Consider the following 18575-nt stretch of genomic DNA (forward strand, 5'->3'; position numbering starts at 1 on the left):
TCAAAAATTTCTATATCGTTTTAATTTTAATTTTTCCTAACAAACAAGTACGGTACCATCAAAGTGACACTATGTACAGATGGGTCTACATGCAGGCAGGGGTGGTCAGCAGTGGCTGCAGGTGGTCAGGGCAGGCATCATTAATGAAAAGTACACGTGAACGGTCGTGATAGGCCTTCATTTCTGAAGTCGAAGGATATGTTGAAATGAATGCCATAAGAAGACTGGGCTCCCTCCCTCGCTCTCCAAAAAGTCAATAGACTGGGCATCATCCGCTTCTCCTTATCCAGACATAGACCATACTCTGTAAAAAGTATGAATAGTAGAATTGGAAGACTAGGTATGGGGTTCGATGGAGATGGCCTCCGTGGCCCGTTATCGCTTTGAGGACAAGATATTGTCGAAGTGGTTGGGAAGGCGGAGTCCTGTCCCACGTTGGTTGTTGTTGATGTTTCTTTTGCTTTTGCTTTTCTAATTAGGCCCTATTGCTTCATGCTCGTTGGTCAAGGCTGTTTTCGAATTTCAGTTAGGGTGTGGACTATTTGGGCTCCAGCTCGGAGTTAGCTACACGCCCAGACTACTTCTCAGTAACTACTAACTAGTAAAATGGTTTCCATTTTCTTGTAATGAATGTTGTTTTGGGTTGGTTTTAACTAGCTCGAAGATAAAGGCTAAGTGGCTCAAGGCTAGTGCCTAGCGTCTGCATTGCCACAGTCGTCTTTCGATGTATGATACTATTATTAACAAGAGAGTGGATACCATATGAACAAAATGGTGATGGCTGCTTCTTTAAACAAAGCCAGCTACAAGAGTACATTACATACAACCCCTCCCAAATTTTATTTACCTCCTCTAACCCAAAATACCTTGTAATAATTTTTTTTTAATTGGTTCTTTCCCTTGTTGATTTTCTAAAAGATACATCATTTAAAGGGTTAACCCGTCCTAATCTCTCCGAGTCAGTTTCCCTAGAGCTACTACTACCTATCTTTCTACACTGTTTACTCGTGTCAGAGTGGAAAAAAGGATGATTTCCCGCACCTTCCTCATCCTTTTGCCTCCTGCTACTCCCACTGGGTCGTCTGTCCAAAAGAACATTCTCTGCGGCTGAATCAGTATATTCCATTTGAGAGCCACAAGTTTCAGGCGAACCTGATGCATATCGGTCTGAATCAGCAAGGGGTGAATGCCTTGAGTAAAGGGGAGAAGAAGAGGAAGATGACGAAGCATCGGAATCTGAACTCCTCCAGGGACTGTTCCAACCACGTATTGATTCACCAAATACAGAATCCAACAAGTCATCAGCACTCGCAGAATCTCGTGTGCTATCAGTACAGCAGGAACCTTCATCAGAGGTGCTGCTAAAAAGAGAAGAACTATCACTCGATGAGTCCTCTTCCGAAATCTTTTGCAGCCGATTGTATTTTGAATAAAGAGATTCAATGCTCCCGGAAAGTCTGGATGAATTGAACTGGGGTAGAATTCATCAAGACTAGAATGTGTTGAAGAACTTGACTTTGACAGATTCTTTGAATTGACCCTCAATGGAATGGTCTTATTTCTGCTCCTTATCAATCTTGGCGCCCGGGGTGAGCACCTGCAAGGGAATTTATTCTGTTAAACCACCAAAGCAATGACAGCATAGAAATTTTAATGACAAACAGGACAGGGCAACTGAGATTCATTACCTTGCATAAAGAAGCATGTATGCCCCTTTTGTCAGAACTCTTTCAAGTTCTGTGGATGTTACCTACCAAATCATCACCAGCACAAGAAACTTATAAAATTACTGACATGATAATGTTACAGTAATGTGTAACATGAAGACAGAACAAGAGGATGGAAAATCACTTAATAATGCCAAACTCTATTTTTGCACTTTAAGTAGGCATTTTAGATCTGGCCATTGGTACAACTCACAATAACGCCTCCACATTTAAAGATCAGAAAAAAATGCTCCATTAAGTGGAGGTACTACCTTTTCCATTACCTTTAAAAATGAGCGCATACATGAATTACCACAACTAACTAAAGACCAATTCAGTTCAGAATCAAAAGAAAAAAACACAGCTTTCCCAAACTAAAGCATTTAAAAGCATTGCTAAATATTACTAACATGGTAGCAACAGCTAAGCATTACACATGGCAAAACTTTTAATAGTCAAGTAAGGGAAGTAAAAGCAGAATGACATTCTACGAAAATTAAGGATTTAGGTGGGTAGTTATCAAGTAGATAAAGCTAAATCAAGTTACATGCAGTAAAACAAATGAAATGGTTTAATGTATGCAGATGATAATTGTAGAGAACATACTGCGCTGTCATCAATCTTGAACCACTTGTTTTGAACATTTTTAACATAGCACACGTAGTGACCCGAAAATGCAGCATTCATAATATCCAAGTGGACCACCACCCCGTAGAGCCTGTATATGGGTGATTTATCACTTGTCCCACTCATATATGGTGCCAAGTTCAAAATCTCAGGAAACCGAATCGCTTTATTAAGCTTTCCAAATTTACCTGACTGCAACATAAGGCACAATCAGGATGTAAGAATCCGCAAAGAACAAAGAGCAAAACAGCATTGTTCATTAAAACGGGTACCTGAAATCGCTTCAAAGCAATTGTAAGGACATTGGGAGCCTCTAATATTGTCAACTTCTTTTTGGCCTTCTCATAAGATTTGCATCTGAACAAAACAAGGACTGACAAAGTGAGCAAATATCTAAAAACCGATGCCTTCTAGCAAATGGCAAATTTAGCTGAGGAACTGCAACCGTGCAGACTGCACATCATTTGACACACTACAACAACCAATATCAATAAGCACAAGAATTCAACAGCAATAAAAAGAAATGTTTGATAAAATAACATCAATCACCAGAGTAATTTTATGCCACTTACTACTTATAAATCTTTGGGGAAACACAGCCTTTTTTGAAAAGCAATCATAATTTCAATGCAGATGTTCAGTTAAATTTGTTTATTTCCTCGCACACATATCTAACAGAAGCATAAAACATAGATTTCAACTATCAATGAATAAAATAGCCACCTCTGAATGATTACATGGCACAGCAGACAAATAACATAATATGACTAACAGAAACACATTTTCACAGCTTCCAAATTCTGAAGCAAATCTGTACCTCCAGAAGCCAAAATGCGGCCTAAAGCTTCTTTAAAAGATGCTATAGAAACAAAGACCAGATTTCCAACAAGTTAAAAGCTGAAGCCAAAGACAAAGAAGATAATGGCTTTCATTTGAGTGTCTACCCTCCCATTAGTTTAAGATTGGAGTAGAAAATTTCTCCATGGTATTTCTCCAAAAGTCGAATTGTCAAAATCTAACAACTCTGAAATACTAAGCTCAACAAATAAATAAACTACAGCATTTTATAAAAAGAACTATCTCCGAAAAATATCACCTTCAGCCCACTTTGAATGATAATAATATTGGAACATTATCTAAAGAGCTTCTTTAAAAATATTAAAGAACCAACCTGCTACATTGATACTTATTTTCTCCATCCAGAATCTCAGTCGCTGTAAACCGCCGAAGAGCCTCTTCCAAGGTTCCTATGTCGCCTTCAATCTCTACTGTAAGGTCCATCATTCTTTCATGACGCTCAGACTTGCCTTGACACCTCATGCACTTTATCTGCATACAACAGTTACATGGTTTACACGCATCATTTACATTTTAACACGGAACTTTTCACCCAGTTAAGAAATCTGGTGCATGAATAGACAGAGAGAGAGAGACGCAGCCAGAAAGTAGCTTACCCTTGACCTAAGGTAGCCTCCAAATGTTAGGCCTACTAAAGTTGTTTCTTCTTCTGAACAACCTGATGAATCCACCCCAGCTTCTCTAAGACAAACAGATTGCATTGCATCGATGGCATACCTGTCAAATTTAATTCATCAATAAATCACTGCAACATTATTGAAAAGGTTACTAATTTCTCATGAAGAAAAACACTATTGAAAAAATTAAAGCATTAAACATTAGTAAATCTAACTCACCTTAAAAATTCATGTGCATCTTCCTCTTTCCCATTAGCAAGTTGACTACCAATATTTTGTAGTTGGGACAGTATTCCTATAGGGGATAGTGGAGATTTCCCATCCTTGGCCTTCAAAATCAGATTTTCGAACTCACAGCTGAAACACCATTCTTTCTTTGCACCTAATAAAGCAATTTATAGTAAGGGTCATCCCACATGCTATCTCAAAACACAAGATGTAAATAATTCCACATTGGTAATGTAAAGAGGGACATACATGCTTTGGAATGGAGTCCCTGAAGAAAGTAAGCAGTCAGAGGAGGAGTAAATGTCAGACATTGGAGGACAGCATTGGCATAACAGCTGTGCAAAGTATATGGCATGTTAACAACAGAAAGTAAGAAACCTTACAGGGAATAAAGTAGTCAAACAGAAACCTATCCAAGCTCCCACAGAACTTAAAATGGTCAGTATGTTCAGTCCCAAAGTGAAAACTTAAACTTAAACATTAGAAGAATATAATAAACCAGCAGATATCAACAGCATGATGGTTTAAATCCAAGGAACATAAGCAATAAAATGACTGTAATTAGCACTCTCTCCGGGGCTCTTTCTCCCTACTAAACTCACATCTGAGTAACAAAATCAAAGTATAATGTTTAATATCCAACTGTACACAATAAAGCCTTGAACAACATGAGGGAATGAAGATTCTTCACCAAGAAATCTGACAAACAAATCTTAAGAAATGATGTCATCATCAAGTAAGGAGCAAGAGATCTTGATTGGCAATCACCATTTTTCAGTGCAAAAGCTTCATAGATGCAGTAACGCATTTCAACTGACAACAATTCGTAAAAAGGACAAAATAGAATTTATTATCTGTCTTAATCAACTAAGTAGCTTCTATGTATGATCCAAGTTATCGAAAATGTGAAAAAAAAAAATACATCAACAAACTCATTATGCTCCACTAGAACTGTTCACCATAAGAAAGAACCAATCTTATATTACCTGTTTCCACAGTTTACAAGGCCACATGGTTGCAGTTCCACCTTGTTCCAATTATAAAGCTTGACAAATGATTCATAAGAAAAAAGGCCCTGCAAAGACAAAAGATAAGTTTAACTAAAAATTACCATGTCCGAGGCTAACCTAGTGCAGTTTTTTTTTTTTTTTGAAAGTCAAACTAGTACAATTAAACAGAAAAGCAACTTCCAAGCAAACCTTATCACTATATTTTCCAGCAACCTCATTACCAACCCCCAATGGATAGTGTTTAGGCAATTTAGATCCTCTGAATTGATCAACAACCTTCAACATAGAAGTTTTCAATCCATGTCGACCATTTGAAGAACAACTTGAAACTGGAGGTAATGTAGCAGCATTTGCATGAACACCAGTTTTTCCAGATTTCATGCTAGAAACAGCATGCACTCTGGCACTGGATGAATAAGCATCAGCAGACTTTAATGGATGTGAAGCATTGCTAGGGCCATTAATGACAGTACTTGAGCCTGACTTTTCAAAGCATGAAGATGACAAGGTACTAACAAATGGAACATCTGTACTGATTGAACCACTTTTGGAACCACATTGTAAAGAAGAAGGTGATGAAGTTTTAACTCCCAATGGTTTTGGGATATGTGAAATTCCGCTAGAGACACATTCCACATGGTTAGGCCATTCAGAATTCAAGGATGGGGTGTTGATGACCTTTCGAGCATCTAAACCAATATTTCGTGACAAAGCAACTCCATCAGAAACCTTGGTACTCCCAAGAGCACCCTGAGGAGCATCATCCAATTTGACATCTTTCTCCTTGGAGCCTTGTGGACAAGAGGAAGAAGCATTCCCAGACAAATTAAATGAAAATTGTAAGGAAGATCCAGAATCAAGTGAGGCACTGTTAATGGCTTCTTTAGGAGTAGACTGAAAAGACTCGTTGTCAGCATCACTTGTAGACTCAACAGATTCAAGAGAACTGCCCCAGAAACCAGAAGTAGTTGCACAAGGCTCAGCAATTGAACCCTCGCATGTACCACTGATGCCCAAACCTGAAGAACTAGTTGATGTGCACTGACTCTCTCCACTTCGATCAGGCTTTGTCTGATTTAATTTATTTAATTTGGTAAATTTATCTACAGAATCAACCAACCTAACAAATTTTGGGGATGATGGATTGGTTTGATCCACATCATTGACACCAGAGGCAGTCCAAAACGTGTCAAGATTAGCATCAGCAGATGAAGATCTATCAAATTTATCAGGCTCATTTGAACTGATGCTCTCGCACACAGAAATATCATCAGATGAATCACTACCAGCTGCAGAAGAAAATCCAGAAAATGAAACACTGGAAGATTCAGAAGCAGAGTTCGTTCCTTCCCCATCAGCATGGAACTCAACCTTTATATCATCACCCTTCCCATGTAAAACCACAGAAGAGCTAGTGGAATTAGACAATGCAGGTTTTGTGGAGGATGTGTCAGTTGGCTTTGTATGCTGCTTTTCTTCAATTTCATTTCTGTCTCCATATTGGTCTTGCTCTACCACCTTCTGACCAGAATCACTTCCTTCATCATGATTCTGGTGTGTTGTAGTGGACGGTGGATGGCATTCTTCCTTATGACCTTGCCGCCAGTGAATAATTTGACACTTAGCAGAACTAAAACATCCAAATTTTGACGTAAACAAAATACTGTTAAAAGACAATTCCATAAAAGTGAACAATTGTGTTATCAGAAAATAATGCTCAATACAGCAATAATTCAGTATCGATCTACCCTAAAAACATGTCCTAAGAATTATAATAACATGATAAGGAAAAGATGAAAAATTTTCTCCATTCATTAGAGTGGTATTCATATATTTTTCCACCAAATCTACACATTAAACACACAACATCTGGACTCCTAAACTACAAAATGGATGAGAGAAAGGCCATCTTTAAGAACAACGGTTAAAAAGCTTTCTAACTCTCATATTTTAAGATATAGATAGGAGGCTCACACAAGCCATATACAAACTGCATTCGTTCAAAATCAGCAAAACCATCCATCAAAGTACTGCAGTTTTTAAGACAAACTCCAAACCCCAAATCCATGTCAGACTGTCGATGTTGAATCTGCAATGCAATTTCACCAAGTCTTCTAAATTGCCTCATTTCCGACTTCCTAAACACACCCCTTGTGCCACTAAATTATACATCTATGCACATTTATACACAGTTTGGAGTATTTTAATTAGACCACACAGCCTGAGTATAAACAACAACCGCTTCTAGTAGTCCTAAAGGAAGCACTTCCCTAACCAAATATTTCTTCAATTGCATACATTTAGGATATTATTGTCAAATAAAGAATCAGATTCATTTCGAAAACTGTTCAAACTAAACGCCCTAAACAAATTCTCAACAAATCAAAACAATAACCCGAAATCAAAAAAACTTACGTACCAATATCGAACGGCTTTACAGCGAGCGCACCGCGTTGTAGTAGGACAAAAGCAAACTGCGCATTGGTGATAGTTCCGCGAGACCGAAATGGTGCCGTATCCAAGCGAGGCCTCAAGCTCGGCCCTAGCGGCCTCCTCCGAGGCCAAAATCAAAAGCCTCTTGATCTCCACTTGCCTGGCTACAGAGAGCCGCCATTTCCGCCTAATGAACAAGCCGATCAAAGGAAGAACAAGGGAGACCACAAGGACCAGGCTCGAAATCCCTAGATCCCCGGCAAGAAGCATTTATCCTGCACCCAATAGGCATCCAACGGAATCAGAAAACCCTAGCCTCCTAATCTCACCAAAACACATAGATTCCAACGACGTCGTCGAGGCGGTCGCTCTGGCGAGAGGAACAAACTCCGGTCGGCGAGCATGCAATCGTAACCGTTGATTTTGACTAGAACAAGGTCGTTCAACAGCCCCGTGATCTCGAAAATGAAATAATTGAGAATTTTCTCAAATATAAGTAAATAAATCTAAAAGGAACTGACAGTGAGAGAAGAATGTTGATATTGCTTGGGTTAGCAAAAAAGCGAAAGTTTAAGCTTCTGCTTCAGCTCACGAATTTTCGGACAACCGAAGATTTTTTCTGTTTTTCCTAGATCGAGATTTTAGAGAGAGAAATATGCGGAAAAAAATAAATAAATTAATGGCCGTTAAATTAGCATTTAAATATTGAATATCATCTACCTATTATTACCATAGATTTTTCGATACGTTACAATAACTTATATAAAAAGAGTTATTTGACGGTCGAAGGAAAGGAATTTTGTTTTCAGGTATCGAGAAGCGTGAATTCTTTGGTCATCAAATATTCGGCCTCCAGGTGGGGGCCACGAGTTGAACCGGCTTCACTCCGGTTCTATTAAAATTCCCAATTTTGTTTTTTCTTTTATGTATCTATTTTTGGGTGACGATTGTGTTCCTGAGGGATACTGCGTTGGACGGTTGCTGTGATATTTGCAAAGCGAATGAGCCATCGGACGGTGGAGATTTGTTCTTGATTTGGTGAAAGGGGAGCAGAGCTGATGATGATGGCTCACTCACCATTTCCCAAATTACTCCAGAGATTTGTTCAGTCTTTGGGTTTTCCAAGGGTGGAAATAAACCAGTCTACAAGTAATTGCTTTCCGACGAATTTGATTGGGAGAAGCCATGACATATTCTTCCCTCTTTTTTCATAGCTTTTGATGATAAGAAGCTATGACTTTTGATCAATCGGATTACCCTTTTCATAATCTAACGATAATTATGATTATGTTTCTTAGACCAACTTTGATTTATTCTTACTTTATTTAAGCCTCTCTGTAAATTTGGTGGTGGGTTGTTTGTTGGAAAATGAGTGTGGAATGAGACAAACACAATGACCAACTGGAAATAAAACTTTAGTCCTAAATTTGACAGTCGGTGAGCTTCATTAGTCAAAATCAGGATTTCACCCTCGTTTATTTTCTAAACACCTTTTGACTCTATTTCAGTATCAGGATTTCAGGGGTCCAATGTTTGCACCTTGTTTTAGACGGCAGACAAAGGTTTCTTGACCATTAATCTCTTCTAATTTTCGCTTCAGGTTTTTTTTTTTAAGACATAAATTGTTATACCTGAAAGAAAGTTAAAAAGGACCAATTCTTTTTTTCCTTATTATTTTTCAACATGGAAATAAGTTGGAGCTTGGAAGTTGGAACAACCTTGCAAATTGCAAGGTGACCCTACAATGAATCTAATCCGTCAGCCGTTATATTCATGCCTACTTCATAATTTTCTCGGCAGCCTATCAGAATTTTCTTGGGAAACTATAATGACTTTCTTTACCATTTATAACGTCTGTTTTATTTATTTATTTTTTTTTCCTTTTTTGTTATTTCTTTGTCATGCATTTTAAACGGAGCATTCCACTCCAGCTTTCAAGAAAGCTCCTCTGAATGAATTTTGCGTTTTTTATGTGTCTGTGACAAACCAATTTTCTACCTAAATCTTTACTGATTCGCCCGATTGATTTTATGTTATAAATGAGTCAGTTAAGTGCAATCCCATGATGTTTCCACCTGCATTCAGCCTTTCACCTGTAACGAATTTCCTGCCCTCATTAAACATACGGCTTAAATTTGGAAAAAGCAATGCAATTTTCCTAGGTAGATAGATTATCGATCATGGCTGAGAAAGAACATGGTATTCATAATCAATCTCTTCCACCAAATTGTCTGCCTTTGCTTAGTTGTTAACAACAAGCACAAGAATAAATGCATTAACCATTCCCATCTGCCATACCATTCTATCATTTACTAGACACCTAATTTTAAAAATTTTGATAAATTTTAACATCATGCGTCACATTATATTTTATGATATAAAATTAATAATTTAAAATATGGTATGTCAAATTATAACAAATATTTAATTTAAAAGTTTAAATTGATTATGGACACCTTTAAATTATTCGCCAGCATAAGTGGTACTAGAAAATCGTCCTAGAGGTCCTCCTCTTGTCCTCCAATGTTTGACAGACTGACGATGACCTTGAAGAACAACTTTCAAGAGCTAATGAGAATAAGGAAAGGAAATCGTCCCACATCTTACCACTTTACAATCTTTCCATCTTTTTTATGTAACAAAATTTTAAAAATTTATCTTACAAAATTGTCTAATTCACACCTAACTCTAGCAGAAAGGGACAAAAATATTTGATTCCCTCAATTATTGATCCACGAAAAGGACGAAGAGTCATTGCTGAGGCAGATGATGGCCCTGCTAAAAATTTCTGATGCCGGGAGCAACCCCATTACCTTAAATGCGATTCATCTAGTTGCGCACCCTAATAATTGAAATCCATGACTAGTAAAATCCACTGTTTGGCTTTCAATGCTCAATCCTCGTCGGCTGTAGCGTTTGGTGGTAACTACTTCGTTGATCGGTTTTGCAGAAAGAAAAGTACGTTGGGGGCGGAAATTTTCTCGTGGGTTCACAACCTTTTGTTGCGTAGGAATGATTCAAAAACTCTGCACCTGCTTTAGTGACATTGTCTTTTGCTCTTTTGTGGTACGAGGGAAACCCTTTTCCTCCTTTGTGGTACGAGGGAAATCCTTTTCCTCTCTGTGAAATGATGAAACCCGCTTTGCAATGGGTCACTCACAGCTCACGGCCATGATGCTATAATTTTAACTTTTATTAGATCAGCCATTCATACTTCTTGTCCTGGTCACAATGAACCAAAGCACTACAAGTGTACAAGGTTTTATATAAAATATGTAGGAAGAGGCCCAAATGGTAAAAAATGCCGAACCTCTTACCTCGTTGGATAATTATTAGGTGACCCATTTGGATTGCTGGCCATTTGTTCCAACAAGGATTGGGCTTCCCTCGGGCAAGTTTTGTGGACCCGCACCAAAACCAAGCGGGCCGCACTTTGTTTTCTTTCTTTTTATGTTTATTTGCCCGTTGGCGCGCCTCAAGAGCCAGATAGACTTGGACAGACGGACAGCCACTTTTGCTTTTGGCTACTTAGTAAACTCGGCACGCAACTCAAAGAGCTTTTTTTGGCAGCGATTCTGTTAATTGATATCGGTCAATCACGGTAGAAAACAAAGAGAAACAAAACATTCATCTTCATTTCGTTACCAGGATCATCTCCAAACGTCGCGAAAGTGAACGACCCCGTCAAAATCATGCCTGGAAACTTGGGATGCGTTATCGTAGCCGTTGATGGCAGCGAGGAGAGCATGGACGCGTTAAGATGGGCGCTCGACAATCTCAAGCTCCGATCATCTACTCCCGACTCTACCAAATCTCCCGGTTACTTCCTCGTGCTCCACGTCCAATCTCCTCCGTCCATCGCTGCCGGCCTCAATCCCGGCGCCATCCCTTTCGGCGGGCCTAGTTAAGCCACCTTTTGGTTTTTTCTCATTTCGATTAATTTATTCGAGAAACGTATGGATTGTTATTTGAAATTTTAACTTCAGGCGGTCTAGAGGTGCCTGCATTCACGGCGGCCATCGAGGCGCACCAGAAGAGAATCACTGAGGTGATTTTGGATCATGCTTTGCAGATTTGCTCTGAAAGAAACGTGAGTTTTTTTTTCCCTTCACCAAGTTATCGTTCCTTTGGCGTTATATGATTAATTTAAGTAAGTAATTCATTTGATTAAAATTTATGAGTTTTTTTTTTTTAAATTTAGTTTATAACATGCCGAGAAAAATGATTAAGAGTGTGGAATATTTCTAATTCAGGCAAATGTGAAAACGCAAGTTGCGATTGGGGATCCGAAGGAAAAGATTTGTGAAGTAGTTGAAAATTTGCATGCTGATTTGCTTGTGATGGGGTCTCGTGCTTTTGGCCCTATTAAAAGGTATTTGCCTCCTTGCGACTTAATTTTCCTTGACAACTTGGTCAAACTGTTTTAAAAGCCTGAAGAAATCGTTGGGTCGAAAGCGTTTTACTTGTTGGATGCAACAGTGCCTACAGTTGGTGTGAATTTTGGTGTTTCACATCGTTGTCAAGTTGTTTTACCATCTAAATGATGATCAGTCATAACTCATAAGAATAATGGAGTAGAGAAAGTCTTAGTCATCAAGCTAGCACAGAGGCTATTATTGTAATAGAATGTTATTGTAATAGCTTCTAAGTGAAAGGTGAATTAAAATTTAATATTTCTGGATTTGGGAATTTGTTCAATAGATTTATGCATTCAAGTTGTTTGAATCATCGGCACATGTGTGTCCAGAAGTTTATCTGGAGAAAGCTATGATTTTCTTGAAATCACTATTTTTGATTTATGTTGAGGATGCCATGTATCATCGTTAAAGTGGCTGGTGGGAAAAGAGACTCTCTCCCTTGAGATGTGTCTTCTCTGCTTGAAGGACCAGTGAGATACTAAAATATGAGGTTATGGTGGAATCAGATGTTTGTCCTGTAGGGTTGATCATGGGGAAATTGTATACATTTAAAGTCCTGTCTCTTTGGTTTTTATAGTGTCATGGGAATTGGATGATTATGAACCTTCATACAGGCAAAGAAATTGAAAATTGTTTATTGATTGAAAATACATTGCAAATTATGATCTATCACAATGCTAAACGAGATGAAACTCATTATGTTCTATGTTAACAGAATGTTTTTGGGAAGTGTAAGCAACTACTGCACCAACCATGCACAATGCCCTGTTATCATTATAAAGAGCAAGGGCACTTCCTCCCAAGCTTAAGTAGGTATGCTTCAAAACACCATATATGACAAGTCCTGTTCCATTTATCTTCTTCTTTTCCTGTCCTCTTATTATTTTTTTTTAAACTTGTCATTGATTGCTAACAGTTCATGTATATAAATATATTCATGAGGAGCTAAGGTCTTTTATTCTTTTACTCTTTATGTAATGTGCGTGGGCGTACATGGTTTGCATCTTGTGCTCTTAAAGGCAATTTATTGTTTCTTGCTGTTGATACTGTTTGAAGTTCTGTTGGCCATGAATATTAGCCTTTTGATTCCATTTTCTTTGATCCATTAAATAATATTAGCTTGAATATTTACCAACTGCTATCTGAACTCTAAATAGGCCAGCAATTAATGCTTCTCATTGAATGGAAAATTTATGATTATTCCATTCCTTGAAGTAACAGCTGGTCACTTTCTAGCCTTGGCATTAAGAGTCTTTACCCCAAAGAATACTAATAGAATCTGACGCAAAAAGGTCTTCAGGTTCAATCGTGGTTCAGCATTTAAAATTAAAGATCTCTACTTGTTGCCAAGTACCTGAAGGATACACCAAACAGCCATCTTGTATGTGATCTCTGGTGAAAGATTAAATGGAAATGATCTTTACTTGGATGTCTCTATTGCTATACTTATCAACATACCGCTGGGGCGAAAAAGTTTTGTCCTTATTCAGCCCAAAGAAAATGGAAACAATTTTGATCATAAGCAACATCACAGAACCATGATTAATGGATCCCCAATTAAGAGAATTGTCCGTTTGAAGCTTGCTAGTGATCTCCTGATGTTAACTAAGCCGAGATCATGATCTTGGATATATTTATTTGTCCAATATCCTTTAATTGATCAAAGTAACTCTGGTTTTCTAAATAAATTCTATTTATCTTTCAGAAATGCAATTTTCCTTTTTCTGTATATCCATATTTAAATTTCTCATCACTGTTGATCATTTATAACATACATTGAAATTTTCTTCTATTTAGGTACATAGAATAATTCACTTGAGGTACATGAAGTTTGCCTACCCAGCCACTCTGAAAAACAATTTTATTATTCTTGACTAGCTAGGTTAAAGGTATTAGTAACTTGAAAGGATGGACTGCCATGGTCTGGCATAAAATTGTCACATTCTCTATTTTTAGTTTAACTTTGATAGATTAACATGACTTTCAGGCTGTACATTATGCTATCTATCTCACTTATTTACCAAAGTTTGCCAAATTAGTGGGTAATGATTATGTGCAACAAGATGGAATATACCACAGAAACCTATGGGATTTTGGATTAGGGATATGTTTGGAAGCTCTCTAGTGTTATAATGTCCAAAACTGTGCAGTTATTTTTGCACACCTTCCAAATGAGGAAACCTATTTCCCTTTATTTTTTGTTTTTGGGGATGGAAGATGCTGGAGGGAGTATGATATGAGAAAGAAATAAAGTTGGGGGTGGGGCTGCTCGAGGATAGATTAGACAGTAACTTGCTTTAAAATTCTATCTTTATTCCATCTCCATGCACATCAAATTGTCTTCTTTTTTATCCAAATATGCACTCAGCACAATTCTGAACTTTATTTGGTGAAATTTCATTCCCTCTGATATTGACTTATGTTTGATTGTTTACCCGTTGTGCTAATGCTCAGGAAAATGCTGGTGCTATCCTGGAGTGGTTTTTTGAAGTGGTACTGCTCTCTTGTTCTGTGCGGGGTGTGTTGCACACTTGCCAATTAGAGAACTAAGCTATACCGTGCTGACACCCTTGTAAATCCCTGTTTCATGCCTGCATGTTTAATTACTTGTATCGACTTGTAATGTCTTTATGGTAATATTTGTTCATTTATTTTCCTTGTATTTATATTATTGTTGTACACCTTAAATGGCCTGAATATTTATTTATTTATTTTTTTGCAGCTGTTGTCGCCTCTGGTTTAAGTTCCTACTTATCTATTTGGTTTTAACCACATGTATAACTGAAATGAGCATAGTATAATTGCTAAACCTGTACTTGACTTTTAGTGTCCTTGAAGTTTTGAGGTCAAATTTTTGTACTTTATTTTGCTCATATCCGTCCTCTGGAGTTCCAAAGACCGTAATAATGAACGTTCCGCCACTACAATGAGTTAGAAAGAAAGGATAGAAACAGCTTGTGCCGGCGGATTAATTTCATGAATATCGATTGTGATTTTTGAAGAATTCATGGGAAAATCAATCTAAGCGAAAAGCAAAAGATCTAGTTGGCAGGTGTTGATATTTTCAAGAGAAGGATCCAAATTCCTAGGGTATAGTTCCTTTTTTAAATTTGACCTGTTGCATAAATAATATAAATTGACGTCCGTGGCAAAGTTTACCAATCTCACAAGACAACAACGAGAAATGCTCTGAACAGGACAACCTCGTGAGCATGCTGGTGGGGGCTCTCATAAATCATTGAGGGTTTTAGTGAAACGAGCCCATTCTCTCGTGTCGTGATCCACTTGTATTTTCAGTAGACACTACATGGATTAGTTTTCGACGGGATCAATATTGTTCCTGAACATGACCAAAAGAAATTGCTCATTTTCGGACAAATAGTTGTTGTTTCTAAAAAAAGGTCCTCCATCTCCTTCTTTTTCCCTTACAATCAAATCAAGGATCACATGAATGAATTCCAATTTACAAAACAATGGAAAATTCCTGACATTACAATTTATGACTATCATAATATCTAGTAAATCTGAAGTATGAGTTAAATAATCAAGCATCATATCTCTAGCAAATCTAAAATATATATATATGGAGTACTTTCTAATTGAGTAAAAGTATTACTGCTAGGAGGAGATGCAGATCTAGTTCCCCCATTGGAATCTTGAGATTGGAATGCTGATGTTTATCTTACAGAGTTTACAGCTGGTGGGGGCCCGGTTCAGTCGGCAAAGTCTTCGTGAGCCCGTGACCGACCACATCTCATGCAGACTTACGTAGGGACAAAATAGCAGTACCCTCCAGCAGGGATTCACGAGCCTAACAACTCATTTGCCTTTATTCTAATAATACCCTCCAATTGTCCCAAAATTTCAATCCTAATACTGAGCCTCTTGGATGGTTTCATGTCCCATGTCCTTGCCAGGGAGTGAAAAAGAACCATTAAATTATTATTTATTACTGGAACCGTACCAAGGAGTTACCTTTTGCAGCAGAGTCCAGGTCAGTGCTTGTTGTTGGCTCCAAGTGGTAGGATTGAGGTTTTGGTGGATAAGAAGGGGCAAAGTTTTGACGGTGGAGGTCTTACCGGATAAGGACATTCTTGAAGCATTTCATATTTGCTTTCAATTTGTCCTTGACCTCTGGTTGCATTGAAGCTTGTCATTTAGCCTCAGTTTCCCCTGCAATCTGGGGCCTTTTTGTAAGAACGATCAAACATCATGGCACGTAGGGACATAAGTTTTGCGGCCTATTCTTCGGGTGCTGACTGCCCCACTTAAAGTTGGGTGTTCTATTTAGATCCCGAATATCAGAATATGTTCCGAAAGTTTCCTGCATGGCCTGGCCTGGACAATGTTTTAGCCTATCATAATTACAAGGCTATTTCAGTAATTCCAGGTGCACTAATTGCATGTATAAAATCTTCTTGGATTCTCGTTTCTAATGCACGCTCACTAATAAATTCCTCTCTCCCCCCCTACCTCCAAGCTGAAGTCCTAGCTCTTAGCCATGGACTTCACTGCCACACTCCTCTTGTTTGCGCTTCTCATCTCATCCAGCAAGGCTTTGGACCCTTGTGCCTCTCAGGCAGATAACTCAGACCTATCCATCATTCCAATCTATGGCAAATGTTCACCATTCAACCCACCAAAACCTGACTCATGGGTCAACACAGTCATTAACATGGCCGCAAAAGACCCAGCAAGGGTCAAGTACCTGTCCAGCCTGGCGGCCCAAAAACCCACGGCTGTTCCAATTGCTTCAGGCCAACAAGTTCTAAACATTGGCAACTATGTTGTAAAGGTCAAGCTCGGCACTCCAGGTCAGCTCATGTTCATGGTACTTGATACTAGTAATGATGTTGCTTGGGTTCCATGCGCCGGATGCATCGGCTGCTCAGCTACCACTTTCTCACCCAACACTTCTTCCAGTTATGGGTCACTGGATTGCTCCTTGCCCCAGTGCGCCCAGGTCCGTGGACTCTCGTGCCCGGCTACTGGGGCTGCTGCATGCTCTTTTAACCAATCCTACGGTGGAGATTCATCCTTCTCTGCCACCTTGGTACAAGATTCCTTGGGATTAGCCAATGACATTCTCCCAAATTTTGCTTTCGGATGTATTAACTCTATCTCTGGTGGGTCAGTCCCACCCCAAGGGCTTTTGGGTCTGGGGCGGGGCCCCATGTCACTGCTTTCACAATCCGGGTCAGTCTACGCCAGCGTGTTTTCTTATTGTTTACCCAGTTTCAAGTCCTACTACTTCTCGGGTTCCCTCAAACTCGGGCCAGTGGGTCAGCCCAAAAATATTCGGACCACCCCGCTCCTAAAAAACCCCCATCGGCCATCACTTTACTATGTTAACCTAACCGGGGTCAGCGTGGGCCGGGTTCGGGTCCCCATCGCCCCAGAATATATAGCATTTAACCCCAACACCGGGGCAGGGACCATAATCGACTCGGGTACGGTTGTAACCCGATTTGTCCAACCCGTTTATGAGGCAATCCGGAATGAGTTTGTGAAGCAAGTGAAAGGCCCATTCTCAACAATAGGGGTATTTGACACATGCTTCGACGCGACAGCAGAATCTGAGGCACCCTTAATAACATTACATCTTGAAGGCTTGTCTATGAAATTGCCAATGGAAAACAGCTTCTTACATTCCAGTGCAGGGTCACGCGCTTGCTTGGCCATGGCACCAGTTCCAAATAACGTGAACACCGCCTTGAATGTGATAGCCAACTTGCAGCAGCAGAATCACAGGTTTCTGTTTGATGTGGCCAATTCTCGCTTGGGAATTGCTCGTGAAGTTTGTAACTAAGTTTTTATCTACTTTTACTGCTCTCTTGTGGTTGAGGCTAAGTTTCTGTTTTTTGTCAAGGAAAAAGTAGATGGTGTAGTTAATAAACAGGACAAAACTCCTGTTGTTTTGGTGATTACATATGTAATAAGGTTTTAAGTTTCTGATTGTTTAAAGGAATGGAAGCAGCTTAATTATGAGCGGTCTTTGCCATGTTTTAGAGCCTATTTAACCCTGTTGTAGCCTTCTTTAGCTCTTTCAAAGTTTATTGGACTATCTACTAGTCTAGTTAGAACACCAATTATTGCTTCATTATTGTAATACATTTGCCATGGATTTGGTCTTGTTTCTTCTGAGCATGGTGATGAGGCAAGTTGAAACAGAACCTAGAGAGTAGAACATGGTGAGTGGTCTTGTGTTTAATGGTTGGACGTCAGATAATTGTGTTTGCGGATAATGTAACAAAATATAAATAATATTAATGAATATAAATCAAAAGCTGTATGCATGTTGGAATTTCGAAATGAAGACTTACTAGAAAGAAAAATCAATAGCATCAAGAGACTGATATGATGTTCTTGAGCATCATACAAATGAAAGTTCCTGAATTCCCTTAATTTTTTTTTTTTCTTATGAAATATGCCCACAAAACGATATCCGAAGAGATGAAAGGACCAGCCTTTGAAAATCTCTCGTAACAAAAGAAACAGCCCACAGAAGAAAAGAAAAAGAAAAAAAAGGAAAAACACCCCACCAATTGATCTCTCTCAAAACACCTCTCCGCAGTCTACTTTCTTCGAAATACCAACACAGCTTTCATCATGAAATTTCAATACAAGCGCGCACACACACACGCTTCAACAAACTTAAAATGAAAATGAAAAAGGAAA

General features: G+C 38.7%; 3 protein-coding genes across 4 annotated transcripts; 2 read left to right on the top strand and 1 right to left on the bottom strand.

The window, feature by feature from the left end:
* Positions 1-763: 763 nt before the first annotated feature.
* On the bottom strand, positions 764-8246 carry UBP16 (ubiquitin-specific protease 16). The gene is given in 12 exon segments (XM_021428335.2): positions 764-1455; positions 1458-1597; positions 1689-1750; positions 2313-2525; positions 2606-2690; positions 3505-3662; positions 3788-3908; positions 4028-4190; positions 4286-4371; positions 5023-5111; positions 5236-6676; positions 7466-8246. Coding segments are annotated over 12 exon segments (3414 nt in total). The 5' UTR covers positions 7750-8246; the 3' UTR covers positions 764-883.
* A 2704-nt stretch (positions 8247-10950) lies between these two features.
* LOC110417351 (Adenine nucleotide alpha hydrolases-like superfamily protein) lies at positions 10951-14618 on the top strand. Of its 2 annotated transcripts, none has more exons than XM_021429664.1 (5): positions 10951-11382; positions 11466-11569; positions 11733-11851; positions 12613-12706; positions 14352-14618. In XM_021429664.1, the coding sequence occupies exons 1-4, from the start codon at positions 11172-11174 to the stop codon at positions 12704-12706; spliced, it is 528 nt and encodes a 175-aa protein (XP_021285339.1). In that variant the 5' UTR covers positions 10951-11171; the 3' UTR covers positions 14352-14618. The 2 variants fall into 2 exon arrangements, with proteins under 2 accessions (XP_021285339.1, XP_021285338.1); XM_021429663.1 differs by having other exon boundaries at positions 10952-11382; positions 12613-12710.
* A 1700-nt stretch (positions 14619-16318) lies between these two features.
* LOC110416386 (Eukaryotic aspartyl protease family protein) lies at positions 16319-17898 on the top strand. The gene has a single exon (XM_021428377.1). The coding sequence runs from the start codon at positions 16399-16401 to the stop codon at positions 17704-17706; it is 1308 nt and encodes a 435-aa protein (XP_021284052.1). The 5' UTR covers positions 16319-16398; the 3' UTR covers positions 17707-17898.
* Positions 17899-18575: the final 677 nt, after the last annotated feature.

Source organism: Theobroma umbraticum, unplaced genomic scaffold, assembly GCF_002168275.2.
Source record: "Theobroma umbraticum cultivar Fairchild unplaced genomic scaffold, ASM216827v3 scaffold_51.0, whole genome shotgun sequence".
NCBI classification, from domain to species: Eukaryota; Viridiplantae; Streptophyta; class Magnoliopsida; order Malvales; family Malvaceae; genus Theobroma; species Theobroma umbraticum.